Raw genomic sequence first — 25,735 nt, forward strand, 5'->3', positions numbered from 1 at the left:
TTTCTTTTTTGTTTTTGTGGGTGTATTGTTTGGTTGTTTTTATTTTTATATTTATAAAAAACGAAGAATATATGCATTTTATGTCTGTATAAAATATGCAAATGTGTGGTTGTGTTTACTCTATATATGGATAGAAATATTTTACAAAGTGTTTCGAGTGTTTTTTATTTCTGTGGATAAATAATGCCCATAGAATAACAAAAAATAAAACCTTTAACCAATTTGCAGAGTTTAATGGAAAATTATAATTTTGTTTTAAAAAACTTTTTACTTTTTCTTTCATTTTTTTATTACTTCATTTTACAACGACGGGATGATGCATTCAATGTTGTTGTTGTTGTGATGGATGATAGAAAAACAAAAGGTTTCAATGGATTTTTGAATGTGTGAATTAGGTGAAAAGAAAGTTTAACAATATAATAGTAATAATAATAGCAATGAGAAGTAATAGTTGGATTTAAGATCAAAGTTCTGATGCAGAGAGAACAAGGCATTAAAAAAAGTAAAATAGCACAACCTCTTACTCTCCGGCGGCAGGTTATAATGTAATAACTCTGTTGTTTTCTTTTTAACTAAAATGAAAAAATTAATAATAATAATAAAATAAAATACAATAATTAATTATATTACGATTAGAAAGTTTAACACTAAGCCTACAAATTATTCTCATTCTAATAAAAAATAATAATAAAGAAAATTAAATAATATAGCATTAGATATTTTATAATAATAATAACAAAGCCATTTTTTATCTTTTTTATATTTGAAATAAAAAGGGATATTGTAATTTCAAAATAAATTAAATTATTGTTATGTTTTAATTTGTTTTTTTTTTATGTTTTACTAATTTGTGAAGATCTCTAAACAAAATTGAATCCTGATAGTAAAAATATATACTTGATAATTTCAAAAAAATTTAATTCATAGAATCGAGTTTGGCTTGAAAACAGAAAAGACATAAGAAAAAGCTTCAATGATGTGGCAAACCTTTTTTAAATCAGTTGAACTGCCAGAAACGGCATTGCGTCAAAAATCTACGCCATTTTTACAACAAGATGTGCTTAAAAATTATAAAACCTTTACTGTGTTATCGAACCTAAAACTATGCGTGGGAAAATGATGGAAACCCCATTTAAGTAAAAATTGAATCCCTTCGAACCGTCCCCTACCGTTGTTTAAGTAGATAAAAAAAAAACATAAATAGACCTACAAACAGACCGCAAAGTTTATCAACAGATAGGTCAAAAATAGTAGAAAGAACCACCAAGGCCGGTATATACTGTGAAGAGCTTAATGTCAACTACTCATACAAGTTGAGTTTGGTCTATAGCCTATTCCAAGCTAAAATTCTAGTCAAACGAATGACCCAAAAGTTGGTACAAAGTTAAGTGGACGTTAGTGAGCTTTTTGATGACATCAAAATGACACTTAAATCCTGCATTATCAAATCCAAGAATGTTACACATGTGTGGGATTAATGATATGTAGGGATCCCAACGGAATAAAATTAAATTTTGTTGGAAATGACCTTAGTAACATTGCAGAAAAATAACCCCTCTCTGATCTGAGCCCTAAGATACAAAGGCGTCAATAGCCAAGCACTCCCTGAAGAGCACAGATTTTTGTCTTTTAAATCTATCTTTGTTTTGTGTCAAATCATCGTTGAGAAGGTAGAAGGCTATGTTGGTTGAGTCCAGATGATTTCTATATTACAGGCAACAAGATTAAGACAAGTATAGCTATCTAAATATCTGGGAAGGTATTTGGGGTTATTGGCAGTAGGGGTTGTCTAGCTACATATCTATAATTTTAAATGTGTCTTAGCGGAATCAATTTAGCGTTTATATAGTTTGCAAGATAATGAATCACCGAAAATCATCTACAACATTTTCACATGTAATTCAGTTACAATTTGTTTATTTCATTTTAAGTTCGAAACATTTCTCTTATAATTTCAGCATTTCAATTAAATTCGAATTATTTCATTTGTAATTCGAATTATTTCATTTGTAATTTGAATTTTTCCATTTGTAATTTGATTTTTTCCATTTGTTATTTGATTTTTCATTTGAAATTCGAATTATTCCATTTGTAATTTGAAAAACCAAATCTAAAACCAGTGCAACAAAATATTTGTATTTTTTTTCGAGTGGAATAAGTCGCATTACAAATTGAATAATTCAAATTTTAAATGTAATAACCAAATGAAAAAATTCAAATTACAAATGGAAAAAATTCGAATTACAAAAGAAAAATTCAAATTAAAATTAAATAATTCGAATTTCAATTGGAATTCTCAAATTACAAGTGAAATGTTTCAAATTATAACTTAAATTATTCGAATTACATGTGCAAATGGTGTAGTCAACTCAACTCTTTATCATCTAGGCTATAGTCCACCTTCCTTTTTATCTTAATGTCTCTCTTTCCCCCTTACGACTACCAAAATATACAATGAAGCCAATCTTCATAAAGTTGCTCCCTCTAGCACAGATTTTAAGTTTAGAAGAACAATTGTTTATGAGACGGCAATGCTGCTGATTGAGCCCAGAAAAAATATTTTCCTGCAAAAAATATTGTGGCAAATTAAGTGAATTAAGTATTATTTAATCAAGGAATATTATTCCAGAAGTCTATAACTTTTTTCCTGTATATATGCACAATAATGGAATATTCATCAAATTTGGTATCAGAAACCGATTTAAATTAAGCGTGTGGGTAATGATATCAGGAAATAGTAAAATATGATTCTGGCTCCTTGCAAAAGAAAAGAATGGCTAATATAAGCCAGAAAATCTATTTGATTTTTTTCTCTTTTCTGGGGATTTTGTCCGAACTCTTCTTACTCCATCATTAGGAACTATAATTCACATATATCCCTCACATTTTAGGGGACATTTTTCAAGAATAGGGTATCATCTGAACCCTACTCTTTCTTATTGTCATTTACATCGATAACTTATCCAATGCCTTTTTTATTTCCTAAACCAAATCTTTTCTTGGAACATATATAAGGGGTTTCCTTTTCATCTTCTATTTTAATTAATATAACAATGTTAATTGGTTTTTGTTTTGAAATTACAATATTTGTTTGCTGTATATATTAAAAAAATAATAATATAAATGTTATGTACATATGTTCTTAGTATATGATTTTTGTTAAGAGAATTTTAAATTGTTTTTAACACATACCACAATAAAAATTTGTGGTGTTTATGATTTGTTTTGCATAATATGAAGTTAATGTTTGGGTTGAGGGTTTCTTGTGTTCAAGTTGTAAAAATGGGGACGAAAAGAAAGGATGGCGGGGGGGGAAGATTAGCAATGAAATAAGAATGACTAACTGTTGCTTATTCTGTCACTTAAAACTTAAAAAGAAAGACTAAACAAAATTAAAAAAAAAAAAACAAAAATATATAATAAATAAGCAGAGGGGTTCTGTGAAAGGGAGGGAGTATGAAAAAATTATCGAGTGTAATAGTAGAAGTTATAAGAAATTAGTTAGATTTGTTCTTTGATGTTTTGTTTTTCTCCTTCCGCATATGTTTTCTTTTGCTTTTCTTACTCCTACCTCCGCTGATGTTTCTTCTGTATCAGTTTTCTGTATGTATGTAGTGCTATATTTAATTACTAGAACCTATATATAGTTTATATTTACAAAAGATGCCTACATAAAAGCTTTTTTTGTTTTTGATGTTGTTAATTTATCTTTTAAGTTAAAAGAGCGCTGACTGACTGCATAACCAGATGTTATTACTACTCTATTGTTGGCCTGTTTAGGAAGGACGTCATTCACTCATGCTGTATCTTTTTTCTTGTCTTAAAGTTTTAATAAAATGTGCTAAAATTTTAGCATAACTTATGTTGTTATTTGTGAATGAGTTATTCTAGACGACTAAGCCCTTTTGCTCAAAATCTATTTGTAATAATGGTTGTAATAGACCTCCTCTCTCTTAACTAGCTCTAATGGTGATTGGCTTTATGTCGGTTCTTCTTCTTCTCCTCTTTGATATTTTAAAATATTTTAGAGATAGTAATAGAAAATCTCTTGTAAAGTTAAATGTATGGCTTTTGACAATTCTTAAGTGCATTGTTTTTTGTTACTGGCGGTTGTAATAATTACCATTAGAGTATGTGTGAGGTGAGTGAGTGTGTTGTTTGTGTTGTTGTTTTGTTAAATTTATGTTTTTTGGATAAAACGTTTTGTTTTGAGAACTTAGTTTATTTTGTGGTTGTGATTTGTTTCTGGTTTCTTTGTGTTGTTGTTGTTAGCGACAACAACGTCCATTTCAATGTTATTATTGTTGCTATCGGCAGCCTCTGTTTCTGTATGCTTTTCCTTAATAACGGGATATAATCAGTCTCTTACATCGTCCACCCATTTTGCAAGATTTCTGGCACAAAGCTCCTTATTAATAAATATAACATTCTGTAAAAAAGGATACAAATGAGAGGATATTAGTAAGAAAAAATGGCAATGTTTCTTTCTATAATGCCAAGAAAACGGCTTTTCCGAAAACGTCGTTATAACATTATTTCGGCAATCTTGAAATTAAAATTTAAAAGCATTTGCAATTCCAATTCCACAAGAATTTACTTATTGCCAATATAATGCAGCTAATTACAAATTATGATGCAGTTTAAAAAGCCCTTCCATTCCATATTATAATTTTATTATGAATGAAGGTCTCATATTACATAAAGATGTGCGACAGAACTTAATTCAAAAATCTTTGAAACCACATATTACTCCTCCAACACACATATTTGGTGAGCTGTGAAGAAGTTAAATTGTTCAATTCCAATAACAAAATGCTCATGTAATACATTACCAGCCTGCAAGCTAGCACACAAACCAACCAAACTACGAACGAGAAAACCAACCATTCAATCATCATCTTCATCATCACACAATTCGCTTCGTATTGGCTCACATTACTTTATTATCAATACATCACTATGCAAAATTTAATTCCCATCATTTCCAAAAATGGGAATTTTTGAATAAATTTTGCATTTCAGTATTTCATTTATCAACTCTTTTTTGGAAAATAAAAGAGCAGAATACTCACATTGGGGCCTAGGCAAGCGAACAAAAATATTTCTGGTATATTGTGTGAATTGTAGCCAGCTATTTGTGCTTGCAAAACCATGCCTTTGGTTAGTCTACATAGAGTATCAGCCGATTCTGGTGTCCAGCAGGAGTCTAAAGGAAGTAAAATGAGAAAAGAAATTAATGACTGACAAAAAGAAATAAACTAAATTATAGATTTATCTAACTTACCTATTGGCTCTATATTTGATAGTATACATTCGGTGGCTTGGAATGGTACTGTCATGAAATCTGAACGTATCTGCCGCAATTCATTTAAATGTACATCCATGTAACCACCAAAATCCAAAAATTTAACAACACAACGTTCTGGATCTTCAATGTCACCATTGACTATTTGTACCCGATACCAAATGCCATTGACTGGCATGACACACACGGCATTCAATTCAATGCCAGGCAATAATGGTGCCTCTGCTGATGTATAGCTATCATATAAACATTTTTGTAGAACGACTAATCTAGGATGTGTTGGATGTAGGGGTTGTTGTACAAATATATGGGCACCCGAAATAATAGCACTAACAACTACATCATTATTGATGCCTTCGACTAAATTTAGCTGTAATGGAAAAAAGAGAAAAAATGTTATTATGTTACAAATTAAAAAAATAGAAATTTAATAAAAAATAAGTTAATAAGATCAAAACCAATAAGGAATAGGTTAGAATTATTTGTATGTAAAACACTGTTTTGTTTACTGGTTAAAACATTTAATAATCTCCCACTTACTCCGAACGTATCATGCCGTAAAATTCGTAGAATAGTGGAAACTTTTTGAAAATTGGTGTCTCTTAAGACCCTTTCCAGAGGAAAGGACGCTTCTTAAGACAGTTTCCAGAGGAGAGTAAGAGAGAGCTGTATGTAAAACATTGTTTTGTTTACTGGTTAAACCATTTCATAACCTTCCACCTACTCCGAGGAAATGGTGCTTCTTAAGACCCTTTCCAGAGGAGAATAATTTGTATGTGAAACATTGTTTTGTTTACTGGTTAAAACAACAAAGAAGCCTTTTCCAGAGGAAAGGGTTCTTCTTAAGACCCTTTCCAGAGGAAAGGATTCTTTTTAAGGCCCTTTCTGATAGGATGCTACTATAGACCCTTTCGGAAAGAAAAGGTGCTACTATAGACCCTTTTGGAAAGAAAGGGTGCTACTATGGACCATTTCTAAATGAGGGAGTGATACTATAGACCATTTCTGAAAGAAAGGGTGCTACTACGGACCCTTTCGGAAAGAAAAGGTGCTACTATAGACCCTTTCGGAAAGAAAGGGTGCTACTATAGACCCTTTCTGAAAGAAAGGGTGCTACTATGGACCCTTTCGGAAAGAAAGGGAGCTACTATAGACACTTCCTGAAAGAAAGTGCGCTACTATAGACCCTTTCGGAAAGCAAGGGTGCTACTATAGAGCCTTTCAGAAAGAAAGGTGCTACTGTAGACCGTTTCTGAAAGAAAGGGTGCTAATATAGACATTTTCTGAAAGAAAGGGTGCTAATATAGACATTTTCTGAAAGAAAGGGTGTTAATAAAGGCCTCTTCTGGAAGAAAGGGTGCTAATATAGACCCTATCTGAAAGAAAGGTTGCTTATGTAGACACTTTCTCAAAGAAAGGGTGCTAATATAGACGCTTTCTGAAAGAAAGGGTGCTAATATAGGCGCTATCTGAAAGAAAGGGTAATATAATATAGACGCTATCTGAAAGAAAGGACGCTAATATAGACCCTTTCTGAAAGACACCAACTTCTCTGAAACCTATGGCTTAATACGGGTACAGAAACGGATACAGAATGAATTTATCATACGTTTCTTATACACCCTTTTGAAAAATATTGACATTAAAATTATTGATTTACAAAGTATATCTTACCTGAAGATTAAGCAGACTTTCAGTTGATAAAGGAACTACAGACTGTGGAAGTGCAAAATGTATTCTTTGCATTGTTAATTTGGGGAAACGCTTGGCCGGCAAACGTTGACGGATCATTGCCAAAGCAGCTTGTATTTCACTATCAGTACCCTCAACGCAACATACGCGCAATTTACAGGGATACATTTTTTTGCGTAAACCTACTGTGGCATTTGTTTTGGACTTGATTTGATTGACAAACGAATGTCGGCGTCCATAGAGATAGCCAACAAGACTGTTGGGTAAAAAGAATTCATATGTTGTTTTAGCACGTGCAGCTTCAGATCTGGGTAAACTTGAACCTTTACCCGAATCGCCAGATTGTACACTACATAAACTTAAAGAAGGACTGGCGGCATCAACGTTACGTTTATCTGTGACATTTGTTGTACTGCAATTGTCATTGCATTCACCGGCATCATTAGACGAGACTGTTGTGGTGGCATTTTGCTTATGGTCAATATTGTTGATTTGTGCACTAACTTCGGAATCGATACCAGCGGTTGTATTCTTGTTGTTGTCATTCTCATTATGGTTATCTTTCTTCTCATCTAAATTATTATTCTCTTCACAATCTTTAGTATATTTACTTTCCAAAAATGAATTCTCTGGTGATATTTTAGGTGTTGTGGTGGCCATTATAACAACCGGTTTGTCTTTTTTGATATCAACATTACGCGAATAGAACGAAGTACGATTGTTAAGGGAATCGGGTAGATCAACCGGTGAGGAGAGATTTTCAAAATCTTCCTCTATTGAGCGCAGCAATTTGTGTTCGGCATCTTGTATTTTAGTTTTCAAAACTTCTGAATCCAGCTGTTGTTGTGATGTTTGTTTTACCGGTGAAGGGCCACGACCATTTTGTACAATTTTAATTGGTGCCGATTTGCCAAACATACGATTTGCCGGATTTTCTTCATCATTTGTTGAGGGTATGGTTCCATTAATGTTCATTGATTTTGTAGGTGTGTTGGAGGAAGTTGGTTTACTGCTACTACTGTTGCATGTTGCATTTGTTTTCGTGATTAGATCTTCAGTGACTTCTGTGGGGGAGGAGTGTAAGTCTTTCTCGCCAGTTACCACTGTGCCATTGCCTAGTTTTTTCGTATCATTTTCTAAACGATTTTTATTCCGACGCCGAAACCAAAATACGCCAAGTATAAATGCTACACCAGGCAGTGACAAGTATAAAAGTGGGCGACCAGATACCATTTTCGCTGAATGTTGAAGAATCTAAAACGAAAGAAGAGAGAAATAATAAATAAAAAAATCGAAGAAATTGGAGGTTAAATTTACAATGAGTGGAATTGGGAGAAAAAATAATAACAATAAAAACATTATTCCTATCTATTATCTGTGCATCTTTGAATCGAAGTGATATTTTGTCAGTTAACTTTAGAAATGTTATTACAAAAAGAACACTCCCTTAAAGGGAAACTTTTTTGTTTACTTTTATTTAATTAATTACAGCCAAACTTCTCTGTAACGAAATTTCCTGTAACGAATAATTCTCTATATCGATGTTGTTTTTAAGGCACAAGTGGAGATTCTCATTCAAAATAATCTCCCTATAAGGATTTTTTTTATATTATAATTTGCGAAGACCATAACAGAGTTAATTTTTATAACAATAAAAAATTGGAATTTTTAAAATCCAAACAAAACTTATAAATTCCTAAAATTCCAATGACAACTTTAGAATATAAAATAAATTACAATTCTTTTATTAAAAAAAAATAAAAATATAGGATGGTATTTAGACAACGTTTTGTTGTTGTTACTTCCGCATTAAGGCCTATATGTTATGTTATCCAAATTTTGGAATGATTCACAACACACACACACATTATAGTCGCAGCAGCAACACCAAAAAATCATAGATTCAGGTGCTTATGCTTCAAGCGAAAAAAATCACCTTCAAATTGGATATCAAAACAAAAAGATCACGTGCTTGGGACAAATACAAACAACAACAATTTTTTTTATAGTTCATCGACGATGAAGCAAAACAAAAGCAAAGAACGAACCAATATTTCACACAGCAACATATTTAAAAAAAGACGCGAACAATTTGTGTTTGCGTATACCCGCATAGATATTAGAGTAGGACGTAAAAATGCGTTTAAAATGAAACGAATATGAACCTAGGAGTCAACAACTATTTCGAGTTCCATTTTAACAGTTGAATGCGAAGCCTATTCAATCAAGTCCACAGTTTTTATCTATCAGGTATTTTTTATAGAAATCTGCATAAAGAACTTTAAAGAACTATGGAATGAATGTCTAAGAGAAAAATAACTCGGTCCGGTCCCACCGATTTCATGTGTTTTCACACTGAATGAAAGTTTGATTGTTTCGTATCTAACCGTATCGCTCAGGAATTGATACCATAAGTATGTCTTTGAGTTCTGTTCATGTCAATAAATATAATACATCCTGAAATTTTAAACGTCCGCATATATAACCTTTGAAATGATAGTTATTAAGTGAAGGACGGAACAACATGGATAAGAAGGAGCTTTTTATATGATCAAAGAACATGGAAAGGAGTGCAATTGTTGGTGAGTTAATATAGTTGGAATGGGCAACTTTTATTAAAATATAAGGTATTCGACTCCAAATCTTCCCTATTTCCTTATTGCCTTCAAATAATCTGGTCTACGTAAGCCTTAGCCAATTTATCCTGTATTGTCATTACCTCTGTCCTTAACAAGTTACAGAATCGAACCATTGGAAACGATACAAAGTCTTGACCTGTGACCGCCTCGTCTAGTTGCAAGCCCTCAGTAATACTTCGATAAGGTACAGGTTAGCTACTGTGCAACGAGCTGCATCAGTTATCATTACTGGAACAGTAAAGCACCCTTCTTCAGATAACATTGAATGGTAACAAATTTCCTTTACCGACCCTTCGTAGAAAAAAATACAAAAATTTCCTTTAAATCGCAAGTTTTCAAAAGTAGGCGGCCTTCGGCCGGGGATTTAAAACTTTCTCCTATGGACAGGAGCAAATTTCGGCTTTTTCCAAGTGAACAAGGGAATTTTCGGAATTTTGGAGGTCTATATCTTGGGAAGTATACATTTTCGCAACAAAAGAAATACATGGATGGAATCGGCATGAAAAGCACATCTGTTGTATTTTTCATAATTTTCTGCGGTGGGTTGGTAAAGGAAATTTAAGCGCATTGGATGTTAAGCTGAATATCAAATACTGAATATTCTAGTTCAGTCCCGATGTGCCTTGTAGCTCAGGGAGCATATGTGGCGTTGTCACGGCTACATTTCGCCAGCACTGGACTTTTACACGCAGGGCAGACCAATTCTTGATAGCCTCTCCATCTTCACTGATAGGTGGAAGGTGGAAAAAGGCAGGTGAGCTGGTTTGTATTGTGAAGAATTGAACATCAGACGCTCGTATAAACTTAACAATAGCTGCAGTGTTTTTCAGGCAGAAGTTTTTGCAGTGCCTTAGAACTATGTACTAGTAGGAATGACAGACTTTGCAGATAGCATAGTCACGGTATACGTGGATAACCAAGCTTCTCTAAAGGCGTTAGGATCGTTCGCTATTAAATCTAAGACTTTTCAAAGATGTAGGCCTATCTTAAAAACTTGTAGTATAGCGGTTAAGTTTTGATGGGTACCAGGGGGGCACTGCAATGTTAAGGGAGAGTTGATTAAAATGGCACGATGAGGCTCCCTGTCCTCTGACCTTATGGTGAAATACTATATCTAGCCACCGCTTTGGTTCTTCCTAGACAAACAGTACAGATTTGGCATGATGAACCTGGTTGTAAGGTTTCGAAATCAATCTGGCCGGCAATCTCAGAGCGTATAACTACGTTCCTTCTATTACTACGTAAATCAGAGATCAGAATCGGGGTAGGGGTAATTACTGGTCATTGCAGCAATAGATCTACGATAAGAAAGTGGCAGGACAACATAAAGGAAAAAGTGAGCAAACCAATTGAGTACTGCCGGCTTTGTGAAGATGTTTGAAGAGACTGAAACAATCGAGCACCTTCTCTGCCGGTGTTCTAGACTGACAGTCAAAAGAAACAGGCTGTTTGGAGTTCATGAGATTACATCACTCCTTTTAGCACATTACAGGAACCTTAAATGACTATGACTAGACACAACAGTTCAATTAACCCCCTTCTCTTCCCTAACTTTCTGTTCAATCTACATTCCTCTCTGCTGTCGTTCCCCTTCCTTTCACGGCCTACCCTCTTTTATCTATTTTCAGGATAAACACAAAAAATACTACGCCTAATAACGAAAACGCGTTTTAGTTCGATTCAATGAAAACAATTTTCGCACCGACAAGAATTTCTAAAGGCTATTGGACAATTTTTTCTCTGCTGTCGTTCCCCTGTCTTTCACCGCCTACCCTCTTTTATCTATTTTCAGGATAAACACAAAAAATACTACGCCAGTACAAATGCGAAATATTGTCCTGATTACGAAAACGCGTTTTTAGTTCGATTCAATGAAAACAATTTTCGCACCGACAAGAATTTCTAAAGGCTATTGGGCAATTTTTTCTTTGTAAAATATTGATTTTATTTACATATATGAACAGACATTTATGTATATGCAAAGATATGAATTATTTATGTTAAAATAAGCGTTAATAAACGCGATTGGACCAAAAAATTCTTAGACTTATGGAGAATGATCTAATATTGATGATTTTATTCAATTTCAATAAGAAATGGCTTGTATAAGTACGATTTTTCTGTCGCTATGAAAGAAATAAAAGAAATAACTGCAATGGAAAACTTTTATTCAATCGGTGTGTGACTTTTTAAAGGGTAGCAAAAAGTAAAGCATTTCTTATTATTTTTTCATTCTCTGCACGGCAACTTGGTGGTATATTTAAAAAAAAAAAATAAAAAAAAAATATATAACCCTATCAAAACATTCAATATTTCGAGATCGGCATGTTTTTTTATAGATACATTTAGTCATAATTTGGACAATTCCTTAGTTCATTTTTGCCTTTCGACAGACCAAACATCCATATGTAAGGATAGAAGTTTTTGGGTTTATTGTTCCTAGCTGGTATAAACTTGGTCTGAGGTTCTGGAAATGGGTTCATGCAAAATATAAGGATTTTGTAATTGGATACATAGGAATTGTATCCAAATACTTGCAAAGGCAGATGAGCCATTATTTAAAAAGTTGGAGAGAAAAATATTTCGAATGGATCTTTCGGGATCGAACTTGTAAAATTAGTTCGTTTATAATACAATGTCATATTGTGAGATTGAATGAATTCGCTCTATTAATGTCATTTTAACTCGCATCTTAAAACTTGATGGTTAGTTTAAATATATGCTGAGTTCGGCTGCAAGACCTGTTCTGCTATCCAAGAGAAAAAGCGACAAAGACTTGAACTGCATTTTCAAAAAATTATTTACTTTATTTAAAAACTTTATTAACCTACATGATATAATAAAAAGGGAAACCATTACAAAAATTGAGATCATACTCTGTTTTTTCTGTAATTGACACTGTTATATTCAACCCTGTAAAAAACATTTTTTTGTTTTTTTACATTAATTTGTAAATTAGTAAATATTGTTAAAATTTACATACGTGAGCAATTTTTCGAAAATGAGATATTTTTTGACAAAATTTAGAAAAAAAAAATGTTAAATATCTTATAACACAAGGTTACCCAAAAATAAGTATAGGGTAAGTGCACCAATAGTCGGCACTTTAAGAGTTTGCCTAACTTCAATCCTTCGCCATTCCGACACAATTTGGCCAATTGCAATGAAATAAAGCTTATTTGCTTCGAAATTTAGTTTACTTTCCGATGACATAAAGAAATTTTGAATTATTTCTTTTAAAACTTGTGAAATTTGCGAATTTATTAGAATAGTGCTTTTTTGCTAGTAGTCGGCACCATTTTCCAATAGTCGGCATCACATGCTCCAATAGTCGGCACCTTGCATTTTTGTATATAAATGTTCTTTTTTATTATTTTAAATAACAAAAAGCATACTTTTACACAAATAATACATATTTCAACCGATTTTGCTTTTAAAAAATAAATAAAATAAAGATTTTGTTAACATTTGGAATTCATTTAAAATTGTTAGTTTTATATTTGTTTTTAACATAAACGAAATTACTTGAAAGGTCAGTAGTATCTACAGTATTAGTTCATATTTCAAATAATTTTACATCATAAAAGTAAAACAATTGTAAATATATTGCTTAAATAAATTATTTGGTGCTATAGTCGGCAACTATTACCCATTGGCGGCATGACACAAATGTAAGCACTTCAAACCATGCCTAAATCACTAAAAAATCATTATTTTAATCAAACTATTTTTATTAATTAGACTTTAAAGTACTTATTTAACATTTTTGTACAATTTTGAGCTAAAAATAACGGACAAATCGGGTGTTTTTCACCCCATGCCGACTTCTGGCAAACTTTACATTTTGTTGTCCCTAAAGTCGGCATCGGCAAAAAGGCCAGAATTAAAATAATTTTTTAATAATTTATTTTTCTAAAGTGTTCTTTTGACTATTCTTTACAAAAACAACAACAATTTTGTAAAAGTTTTTTAAATTTTAATATAATTACAGACATTATTATGTTGACGTATCCACTATTTTTTTCTTAAGAGACATGCATTTTCGGTTGTGGTGAAAAACGCTCACTAACAAAAAGCTAAATTTCGATATAATAAATGGTCTTAGCTCAATGAAATTTTACACATAGTTAGCTGAGAGTATTGTTAAAGCCTTTTTGATATTATTTTCATATTTTGTTACAGAAATTTTGAGTTATTTAAACTCAAATACGAAAGATGCCGACTACTGGTACATGCCGGAGATAGGAGCACTTACCCTACCATATTTAAAAACGTCAACGAAACGAATATTTGGACATAATTTTCCACACAAGTCCATGAAATAATTCGCTTAGCAATTAAAAATGTTGCTGAAAATCACCTAAACCTGGACCAATATGTTGGCTTTTCTCATAGCATGTTTTTTGTTTTACAAAACCATAATCCCACGAGTAGCCAAAACAAAAATGGTTTTAAAATTCTTATAAAAACTGGAAACATGCGCTCCGCCCCAATACACATACATTTTGCCACTTAAATCTACCTCTAGGAAAATTACTTTCCTGTATTGTGTCAACCATTAAGAGATTGTCTTTGAAACAAAAAAACTGTATTCGTTTTTTTCGAATTCTTTACCATAGAAACGCCAACATAAAAATATACATTTCAACATAAGACAAATTTATTTTTAGAAGCTATTTTTCTAAAATGAAGAAAAATAAATGAATTGTACGCAATTTTTTGTTAATGTTACGCCAAATATTCTAATGTTCGAACGAAAAAAGTCACACTATTGATAACAACAAGGGAGATAATGTGGTGTCGTTTGTCTATTGATTGCAACAAGTATTTAGCATCTGATCTTTCTTATAAAACACCTAAGAGACTAAAGAAAGGCGACAGACAAAACACATCTGTTTGGCCAGACTAAAAGCTGATAACCCCCTCCTAAACGTTATAAAACACATTATGCCCAAAAGGAGGGTGGCTGAATAATTTAAATAACAAAAGTGTTTTATAATTATTGAAATGGGAAGTGAAACAGAAAATTCACTTACGGTTGATGTATATCAACAGCTTATTTATTTATATTTTTTTTAGTTTTAACACCAAAAGCAAAAACACTTTGTGGATGGAAGTTGAGATCTGTGGGTTTGTTTTAAAACAATGCCACCTCGCTTTTGTAAAAATACAATATTCTATTTAATTTTATTTTTAGTTTTTCTTTTATTTTTGTTAGAAAATAAAATCACACACACGAGACGAGCAAGGCGAAGAAGAAAAACGTTATCGGTCGTTGTATTATGAAATCATTACAAAATATTTTACAGCATCCAACAAAAACTTTTTTAGATCTTTACAATGTAAAAATCAAATAGACTTTTACTTTGGTAATTTTCACAATTTATTTTTTTAATCAATCATTCACACTTTTTCTTTTCTAAACTTTCTTCCTTTGCAAAGTCGTTAAAATATTCTTTTCATATCGAAATATTTTGAAAATTTCAAATATTATTTATCGTTTCATCAAGTGAGCAGCGTACGCGACTATATTTCGTAATCGTTGTCGGCATACTAGAAGACTATCTTAATTAGTTGTTAAGCAAACATTAACTAAAAGAAAAATACCGTGTTTTCTTTGTTTTCTTCATTTGCAAAACGATATCCACCTCGACCACCAAAAATTGAGCTACGAGATCTTTTTTCTCTCGTTTCCTCTCTGCTCATCACAGTTTCATCTTTATTATCATGCGTTTTTCACAGTTTCCCCCTGCTTTCTCTATTGCTTGTGAGCGTGTATAAATAAAAACAAAACTTTTTTTTATTTTTATAGTTCTTTTTTAAATGTAGTATTTTTATTTGCATTGCATAGAACGAACACACAATGTGTGTAAAGAAACTTTACAACGTAATTGTCGATCATCTATTTTCATCTTGTGCGTTGTTTTAATTTAATATTGACATCGTATTAATTGCTATATCAAAATTTGTAAAAATTATTTAGTGTTTGAACTGCAAAACGATTACGATCGGTTATTCAGAGAAGTTACATAACTGGAAATGCAGAGTATGTTGATATTTTTTAAAAAAATATTGGGCAAGTTTTGTTTTTACTGAGCTACATGCATTCACATTTTTTTCTTATCAGTTATAGGGAAATAAAACTGAAATGAAAAATCAAAATTTTTAGTTTGTGAATAATTTTGTTTTGACAGCCGCTTAAGAATTATTTTAAAATGGAATCTATGTTGAATTCCAAGTATTATATAATATAGGTACATAAGTAAAATATGAAGTACCGCCAAAACATCTGAGGTTTGCATTGAATGTTTACATGTTAAAATATATACAAAAAAATCTCCGAATCTACGATACAAAGCAGGATTTAGTCACAACGATGGATCATGTGATACTTAGCTAGAAAAGATCACGAGATGCAAACATTAACGCATTGGTTGGCACATTGGAAATAAATAATGCCAAAATGTTTTTGACAATAAATGAATGGTATTGCAACATGTAATGTCATAGCAAAACTTAATTTCTTTCGATTCAAGTAATATTTCAACCATATTCGTTATAAAAAATGCAGCGCAACAGTACTAAGCCACAGGAAACTCAATAGATAAATATTAGCGGTATTCACTCATGGTGGTAGATTTACAAATCTTGTTAATGTACTATATGTACCAGGGTTTTCTACAACGAAGTTTGAAAATCTTTTTTGTGAATATTGTAAACAAATCAAACATCTTATCGTCGTTGTAAGTCTGTCTTTTAGTTTCAGTTTTATTACACTTTTTTCATAAAAAATTTGTTTTTCTTTGCCTTCATTCTTTCATTCTTTTGATTTTTCCCATTTTTCTTCCACTAAACAAAACTCCGACATAAAATAAAACTCACAACAAAGTGACGACAAAACAATCAGCTGTTCTACACCCTTGTAAAAGTACAATGGAATGTTTACAATACTTTTAGGTCGAGTAAATTAACAACCCTGTGGTAAATTAAACTTTCATGTATTTTGTTGTTATGGTATTGTAAACAGATGTAGATCTACAATATTAACAAGATGTACAAGATATACAATGCCACTTTACCACCATGACTGAATTCCGCTATTGAATTATAAATTTTCCGCGGGCATTGCCATTTTTCCAGCAGCGAATTCATGTCGCTAACACTGAACAAATGAGCAAATTACATATACGTAATACCACCCGTTAGATTTTATGACGTTTTGGAAATAGTACAGTGAACTAGGAACTAGATTACCCAACGCTATTGGGGGCTATACCAGGATATTATCTACACATACAGAAAATATTATGCAGGAAGGGGTTTCACTCTCAAGGAAACTAAAATAAAATCAAATCGATTAGAAAAAGGAAAAGGTGTACTTCCTCCTGGAAAACGAAGATGACAAATTAGAGCCTTATTAGTTGCAAAATGTGGCCAAGACCGTTGAAAAAGCTAAAAACGGTGGGTTCCTATACATGAAGACTATACAAAAACATGGACCTATATATATGCATGATTTGCACAGAGGGTCTCTATTTACTAAGATTTCAATATACATACCAATATGTTGTGGAATTTGTTAGAAAATGTGGGTGAAAGGTAAAATACTCGTTTAACCTCAGAATCGTTTATCATTCAGAATATCAATGAACGGAAACAAACAAAACGATTCCCGTACCAATCACACAAAGCCACAAACTTTTCAGCTTCTCTGAATCGTTTCATTCTCACAACCAAAACAAAAACACAAACTTTTCAATGTAAAAAGATGGAAACCGTACGATTGCGGAAATGTAACTTCGGTTATGCTTTGCCGAGTTGTTTCATTCACCACCGAAACAAGAAGTATTTTTGGGAAACGTTTGCTGTGCGTATTGTCAATGACACACTAGACACACACACACACATGTGATTGCTTAACAATCCTATAAGATAGCATCAGCATACCACAGTGAATTTTATCAACCACCAATCAGCATACCACAGTGAATTTTATCAACCACCAAACGTTTTTGATTTATTCACATGTGTTTAGTACTATTCCGTTTTCTATCTGCTCTTGTGGAGTTGAGTACTTTTCGCTTTTCGTTTTGTTCGCACTCACGAATATAAACAAAACAAAACTAAACAGCGAGCTCGGCCAACGATGGTTATGTTTCGTTTTGTATTGTTCCTATGGAAAATACGAAACGAAACGATTGGAAATGTTATTTAAAGTATTTTTACGTACTCTGCAGAATATACATCATAGCTCATGACTCCTGTACACCATCATCACCGTATGCACATATCACCATACACCCATCATGCACACATCATCATCATTATCATAATCTACAGACACGTAACATCATATAACCTCATCCATAACCCACAACATATCACACTTCCACTTCACATCATCACCATCTACATTCACAATTCACCATATAGCCGCATCTATAATCACTTCATCAATAGCCGACTTAAACCCCCATCATATCACAACAACATCATCACATACAACACATATACTTCAATATTCAGGATGATCACAATGGACCTCAAGGTCTCCGAGTGAAGTGGCTGCCAGCACGGCAGCTGCGCATCCTAAACCTAACCTAACCTTATATATGGACTATACCAAAAATAGATCGACATGACCCATTTTTTGTATCAATATCTCCATATATAATCCAGACCCTTTATCAAATTTCAAAGCTTTATCTTTAATCTTCCTAAGTATAGCGATAAATATTAGGGGCTCTATAAAGTTTGGCCTGAGGCTCCAAAACCCTTTTGTCGTTTTATCTACTAACCGAATACCATCATTGTTGGAAAACAACGTCACTAGCATGTTAACATTAAAATCAATTGTTTACTGCAAAACAACGACAAAAACATGTTCTCCTTTAAACAAAATTTGTACGCCATCAGTAAATGCAAACGTCGTACAATTCCTACTATGAAGTCAAAAAATTATTTCCGTTTTCTTGGCTCGAAAACATAACGTTTATAAACTGTATGTTATAATAAATTTACTTTCAGATGTGAACAATATAAACCCCTGAAAGGAAACTGTAAGAATACTTAAAAAAGCGCCCTTCGATTTTTAGCCCAGACTTAAACTTATAATAAGCCCACAAACATAGGTTCACTCTATTTCAAAAAAAATCCTTGTTATATTGTGAGGGTGTTGATATGATTGGAAGGTCCTTTTCACATGCTTTATGTATAAATTATTTCCGAAATTTACGAAAATTGAGAAATAATATGTCATTATAAGTGAGCAATGCGTATATATGGTAAACATTGCAAAAAGATCAGTGGATCTCAGCAGGCTTGCATCAAGGGCAAATCAGTAGAAGGCGTCATAAATTAGGTGGTTGGATATGTTAAGAAGAATATGGAAAATTCAAACTTTATCTCGGCAGCCCTTCTCGCTACAGAATGGGCCTTCAATCATTTAAAGCTTGTATCCATCCATAAGGCTATCAGCAACTCCATCATAGTGAAATAGATTGATGAGATGCCGAAAAGCAGAATTATCAATTTGCGCAACTGCCTAGGGAGGGCCATGACAATGGGCTTAGTTAGTCAACCTGGAGAAGACAAAACTTGTAATATTCTCCAGGAAACTTAAAATTCTTGAATTCCAGCCAACTGTTTTGCAGCGGAGTAACATTGGAACCTTTTCTGGAACCTAAATACCTTAGTACAATGCTGGACAAATGTCTAACATGGTAAAGGAATACGGAGACGTTGGCGAAAAAATGTCTCATTGCACTCTACTCCTGTAAGAACTCTATTGGCAAAATTAGTTCTTCCCTTCTTAACCAATGGCGGTGGCATCACTCGGGAATACGGCACTACTGTCCTGTATCTTTCAGACATGCTAATGTCTTTCATTTAATTGGTAGACAGCTTGAATCAAAAACTACAGAAATTGTAAAAGCGATTGTAGGCTCACTTTTTCAGGTTTGACTAACTCTCCGTAATTTTTCCAAGCAGGGATCTGTATATACTGATGGATCCAAGTCGAATGTCTATTAATTAAACACTTTTTCTATCAGTAAAGCAGTAGAAATCGTTAAAGGACTTGAGAACCATTGTATATATATTTCGATAGCCAGAGGCCCTTAAGGCTATCAAGTTATGGACCCTAACTCTCGAACTATCCTAAATTGTATAAAGACTCTGTTGTATGTATACGTAGGGCCGGTTTCTGTAAGACGATTCGAAAAATTTAGATTTTTTAGCTTAAACGTACTCAGTACGTTATGCCGTACGGCCATGTGTGAATTAACTTGTGAACATTTTCGTCCCATCATTTTTCACAACTTTCGAAGTGGATTTTCACGGCAAGAGTGCATCGATGGACTTAAATCTTTGTTTGACGATGAAGCACCGCCCTATAGCTTTGTGAAAGACAGATTTATTGAATTCAATCGTGGCCGACGTTCGCTCAAAGACGAATGTTATCCAAGAACGTCATGTGACATACCGTGAGATGGAGGGCTCATCATTGCGCATTTCTTCCAACAGTACACATTCGATATTGCATGAACACCTACCTGGCCGCAAAAAGGTTTGTTCTTGCTGGTCTGGTCGATTGGAGCAAGAAATTTCAAAAAAATTCGATTTCGGTGCTTCGAAAGACGATTTTATGATCGCCGCAGGTGACGAATCATGGATCTATGTCAGCGTCGCCCAAACGAATTCCATAAAACTAAAGCAAATATTTATGTATAGGTAAAAAAACGACAACCAATTGATGTTTATCGTTCGTTTTTTGCTCAAGTACACTGTGAATGAGAAAGAATAGCAAATTCATAACTACGCGCCCGCAGAGTACAGATGGGCGACCCTAATCTATCTGTGTATATGAGCCCGAAACAAAACAGCAATCGGCCGTGTGTGTCTTCGATGACGAGCCAAATGCATCGAAAGTTATTCATGGGTAAAGCACCTCGATTCAAATGGTCACCAGCTTCTTTGGCAAGACTGGGCATATGACGTCTATTCCCCTTTAGCACCGTAGGACGAAAAACGAACAAAAGACAATGTGAGCTCTCACACATCGATCCAAACCAAACCTTTTTGACCAGACAAAATTTCGAATTGATGTGTCATCTGCCGGCACAGCCCGGGCTTGGCACCCATTGCCTTAATTTTATTCCCACACATCAAGAAAAATGCAGGGTCAACGATTTACGTCACCAGAAAATGTTGTTGAAGCGTTGAAAAACCATGTTTTGAGAATACAGCGAAAAGCAATAAGAATGATTTTTGACGATAAATATTCGCGTTTCCATTATTAAGCCAGAAGTTTAGATTTTCCATCTATGGCGATAATTTCAGCCCGTTCCGAGATTTGCCCATAAAAAGGTAATGGTGTTAACCCAGATATGCCCATTGATTGATCGTGGTCATTTTAAAAGTATTTTTATATTATTTTAGAAGCAAATGTGAAATAATAACAGTATGTTTATAGGGTAAGTGCACCAATAGTCGGCACTTTAAGAGTTTGCCTAACTTCAATCCTTCGCCATTCCGACACAATTTGGCCAATTGCAATGAAATAAAGCTTATTTGCTTCGAAATTTAGTTTACTTTCCGATGACATAAAGAAATTTTGAATTATTTCTTTTAAAACTTGTGAAATTTGCGAATTTATTAGAATAGTGCTTTTTTGCTAGTAGTCGGCACCATTTTCCAATAGTCGGTATCACATGTTCCAATAGTCGGCACCTTGCATTTTTGTATATAAATGTTCTTTTTTATTATTTTAAATAACAAAAAGCATACTTTTACACAAATAATACATATTTCAACCGATATTGCGTTTAAAAAATAAATAAAATAAAGATTTTGTTAACATTTGGAATTCATTTAAAATTGTTAGTTTTATATTTGTTTTTAACATAAACGAAATTACTTGAAAGGTCAGTAGTATCTACAGTATTAGTTCATATTTCAAATAATTTTACATCATAAAAGTAAAACAATTGTAAATATATTGCTTAAATAAATTATTTGGTGCTATAGTCGGCAACTATTACCCAATTGCCGGCATGACACAAATGTACGCACTTCAAACCATGCCTAAATCACTAAAAAATCATTATTTTAATCAAACTATTTTTATTAATTAGACTTTAAAGTACTTATTTAACATTTTTGTACAATTTTGAGCTAAAAATAACGGACAAATCGGGTGTTTTTCACCCCATGCCGACTTCTGGCAAACTTTACATTTTGTTGTCCCTAAAGTCGGCATCGGCAAAATAGCCAGAATTAAAATAATTTTTTAATAATTTATTTTTCTAAAGTGTTCTTTTGACTATTTTTTACGAAAACAACAACAATTTTGTAAAAGTTTTTTAAATTTTAATATAATTACAGACATTATTATGTTGACGTATCCACTAATTTTTTCTTAAGAGACATGCATTTTCGGTTGTGGTGAAAAACGCTCACTAACAAAAAGCTAAATTTCGATATAATAAATGGTCTTAGCTCAATGAAATTTTACACATAGTTAGCTGAGAGTATTGTTAAAGCCTTTTTGATATTATTTTCATATTTTGTTACAGAAATTTTGAGTTATTTAAACTCAAATACGAAAGATGCCGACTACTGGTACATGCCGGAGATAGGAGCACTTACCCTATGCTTTTTAAAAATTTTTTGAAAAAAGTTGTGTTTGAGGCCACTTTTGAACACAGGGTTTTATCATATAACTGGGAGTTATGGGACACAAAACATTTGACATATAGTCCAAAAACACCTTTTCGGCATCTAGTTAACGTTTTTTCGTAGTAGGCTCCACATCGTGTATGTTTTCGCTATAAAACTACCCAATAATTAATCGGTCATAACGCAAATCATTGTAAAAACTAAGCGATATGTGGCAACTTCTATGAACTAGACCTCAAAACTCAAAAATAGTAGCTCAAAATAATGGAATCACATAATATCCCAAGAGCTACAGATGTGTACTGAGTATATCACCAAAATAAACGGTACTTTGATAAACATAACATATCAAATTAGCAAGAATTTTGTGTGTCCTATATATAGGACGTTGGGCATATCTGTAAGATAAGATATTTCCAACATGTCAAGCTATATCTCGTTGTGATCAGGGTCCCAAGGACTACCTCTTGTAAATATTTCAGCCCGATCCGAGAGGTGTCCATAAACAAGGTAATGGTGTTAAATAGCATTTCCGAAATGTCAAGACCCATACCTCAGGAAGTGTGGAGTTCCTCCGGATAGCTGTGTATCGTTGTGTTCAGGGTCCCAAGGACTATCTATAGTAAAAATTTCAGCCCGTTCCGAGAGATGCCCCCCTAAACGAGACTTGTTCCATGAAATTTTGTCCCAATCAAACTAGTAATCCCATGAGGGATGAATGATATGTTTTTCTCTCGAAACAATGAGTCATTGCAGCATATGCATACTGTTTCAAGCCGGCTTTTCACTGTAAATATAAAAACCTTTTGTTATTGCAATAAAAAAACACAGTTCACAAACCTTTTCCTAGCACGAGGTGTCTTGGCAAAAATAAACAAAGCTCACTTAGTCGATGGTCAGACTAGCACGATTTCAACATGGCGACGTCAAGTTTATAGGCTAGGGGTATGAAGTAGTGAAACCCATGTACATGGTTTTCTGTGTTTGTTGTGTTGCCTCTTCTTGTTCTTCGTTGCAAGATTTTTTCTTCAATTTTCTTTCATTTTTATTTTCTCAAGCAAACGTTAACAACAAAACAAACATAAATATATTTAATAAAAACATTTAATTAATGAAATAGTGAAAATTTAACTATTAATATTAATTTAATTATTAATGTTAGTTATTTTGTGTTGTTTTTTGGTTTATTTATGTTTTTTTTTTTTTGTTTTTATTATTGAGAAACACAACAAACGCGAATGGTAAAATAAAGAGGACACGCAAAGATCTTAAATTTCACGTTAACGTGTGTGGACATTAACGAAATTTGAAAAGAAACTTTAACGAAATTGATTTCATGAAACCTTGCTAGTCAGACCATCGACTTATTATACTTTAGTGAAAATGTGGAATGGAGTCTTGTGTTTCAGTTTTCTTATTATTTTCTCTTGCTACAATTTGTTCCTTTTTTTAATTCGCCAAATTGGTATCCAAGTCTCTAGGTATTCTAACGAGATTTATCACGATATTTTAACGTGCTTCACGCAAAGAAGTTTTCCGTATACTGGACGACAGATCAACACTACACAATACACATGGTCGGTCGGTCATTAACAAAATTCTTTCAAATAACTTTTTAACTAAAATACACAACACATGGTTTTCAATGGCGTTTACTTCTTTTCTGATATAACGACGACGAACAAGTAGCAAACATGTGGGAAAATAAACCATCACCGAACAAAGAAACAAATTAAAACACGTTGTTTTGTTTTTATTTTGTTTATTAAAACGGCTATGCTCCCCACTACTACTCAGCAAACAATACACATTCGCTCTCTCGCACACCGTGTGTATCTCTTTTTTTACAAATATTACACCGTATATTGCCATCCATGATGTAAATGCCAAAGACCGACTGACTACCAAAGGAAAGAGAAACTGAAGGTTACCACAATAACAGCAACATTCAACATTGTAGCAAAATCATGGGGTGGTAATGGAATCATAAAAGAAAACGTTTGTAAAAATTGAAGAGTAAACCAAAAAAGATCGCCGAAAGTGTACGTACTAAAGTAACACATGTACATACCGCATGAAATAACAAAAAACAACAACAAATTATGCAAATAAGCGAAGGGTGATATTTTTGAATGCGCAAAATGAAACATTTAACAAATCACACAATACTCACGAAATTTTATCGAAGAAACATAAATAGGGAGCAAAGCAGCAGATGATTTCCTATACATAATTATTATTGGAACACACAGAAGTAAAAGGTGGTGTGGCGTATCTAAGGAAAAATCCGAAAAACAACTACTAACAAATGACGAATGCCGACATATTCACATAATAGCAAGAACAATAATCAACAAAAATTGTGCAATCGCCACAAATTTCTATATACATCCACATATATTTTATATATGTACATATGATGTTTGTATGTATGAAATGCATACATTAAAGCTTATCACAACAAATATATTTAAAGAAAAATATTTCTTTTAATGGACTTTGATTATTTTGTGTTAGTTTTCAGTTTTGTTTAGATAACATAACTATTATTACCTCCTCTTTCAGGTAAAACAATCATAAAGAGAAAAAAGAAGAACAACTTCTTATTGTCTATAAATAGTAGTTCAAATTGCTTTATTCTTTTATGAGCAAAATGAAAACGAGGTGTTGGCACTATCGATTATGCTGCCTGCCTGTCATCCATCCACAGCCAGCCAGCTGAAGAAGCTATAGCAAAAGAAAAACACTTAGAAAACACTTTACCCGCCAACTCCCCTTTCCTTCCTTTGGCCAACAAAATAGCCCAGCCGTTGTTCGTTACTTTCATACCATAAGAACCCTTCGCCCGACAATTCCACAATTCCCCTCTCAGCTTAGCCCCTCTTCATTTATTCAGTCATCAGTCCATTACAAGAAAAAGCATCATCTCGTTTGTTTCCATTATTACAATTTCATAAAATTCTTTAAACACACACACATTTCGAAATTCACTTTATCACAAATATAATTCATATATGCTTAATTCAAAATGCTTGCTTTTATTCCCTTTCACTCATTATTTTTGTGTTAACTTTTTCTTTTTGCATCGCAAAATCATCACTGCGAATTTTTTTCTTTCTCCATTTTTCTCCACTGATGAATATATTTTGTGTATTTAGGTTATGTTTGGGTCGTGGAATTGTCGTAATTTTTCTTGCACCCAACTTACCTTTGTTTTATCACAAAATTTAATGTTTTTATTATTTCTTAGTGCTTTGTAAGCTTTGCTACCGTTTTTAATAGTTTTTATTCAATTTTGTTTGGGTTTTCACTGTTTTTTCTTGATAAATTTGTGGAATTAACACGTGTCTTGAAAAATAGACTTTTTTCAATAACATGGCCGGTTCATATTAGTGATGGTAAGTTTATTTCGATTACTAAT

The 25,735-nt window shown here is 33.0% G+C and overlaps 1 protein-coding gene and 1 long non-coding RNA gene across 8 annotated transcripts; one reads left to right on the top strand and one right to left on the bottom strand.

The window, feature by feature from the left end:
• Positions 1-25,735, bottom strand: spoon (A-kinase anchor protein spoonbill). Of its 7 annotated transcripts, none has more exons than XR_012411378.1 (6): positions 25,523-25,735; positions 6,980-8,251; positions 5,285-5,675; positions 5,073-5,206; positions 4,124-4,429; positions 1-572 (listed from the first exon to the last, which is right to left on the bottom strand). XR_012411378.1 is itself a non-coding variant. In XM_073973504.1 (6 exons), exons 3-6 carry the CDS (start codon positions 8,228-8,230, stop codon positions 4,358-4,360), a joined length of 1,848 nt encoding a protein of 615 aa, XP_073829605.1. In that variant the 5' UTR covers positions 8,231-8,251; positions 22,868-23,101; positions 23,971-24,143; the 3' UTR covers positions 3,809-4,357. The 7 variants fall into 7 exon arrangements, 5 of the variants coding, with proteins under 5 accessions (XP_073829605.1, XP_073829604.1, XP_073829601.1 ...); XR_012411377.1 differs by lacking the exon at positions 25,523-25,735 and adding an exon at positions 14,673-15,413; XM_073973504.1 differs by lacking the exons at positions 1-572; positions 25,523-25,735 and adding exons at positions 22,868-23,101; positions 23,971-24,143 and having other exon boundaries at positions 3,809-4,429.
• LOC141397354 (uncharacterized) lies at positions 11,260-15,230 on the top strand. The gene is made up of 3 exons (XR_012411379.1): positions 11,260-11,356; positions 11,429-12,711; positions 13,882-15,230. It is a non-coding gene; the product is annotated as an uncharacterized lncRNA (long non-coding RNA).

This window comes from Musca autumnalis, unplaced genomic scaffold (assembly GCF_047663935.1).
Source record: "Musca autumnalis isolate F117 unplaced genomic scaffold, ASM4766393v1 scaffold_3, whole genome shotgun sequence".
NCBI lineage: Eukaryota > Metazoa > Arthropoda > Insecta > Diptera > Muscidae > Musca > Musca autumnalis.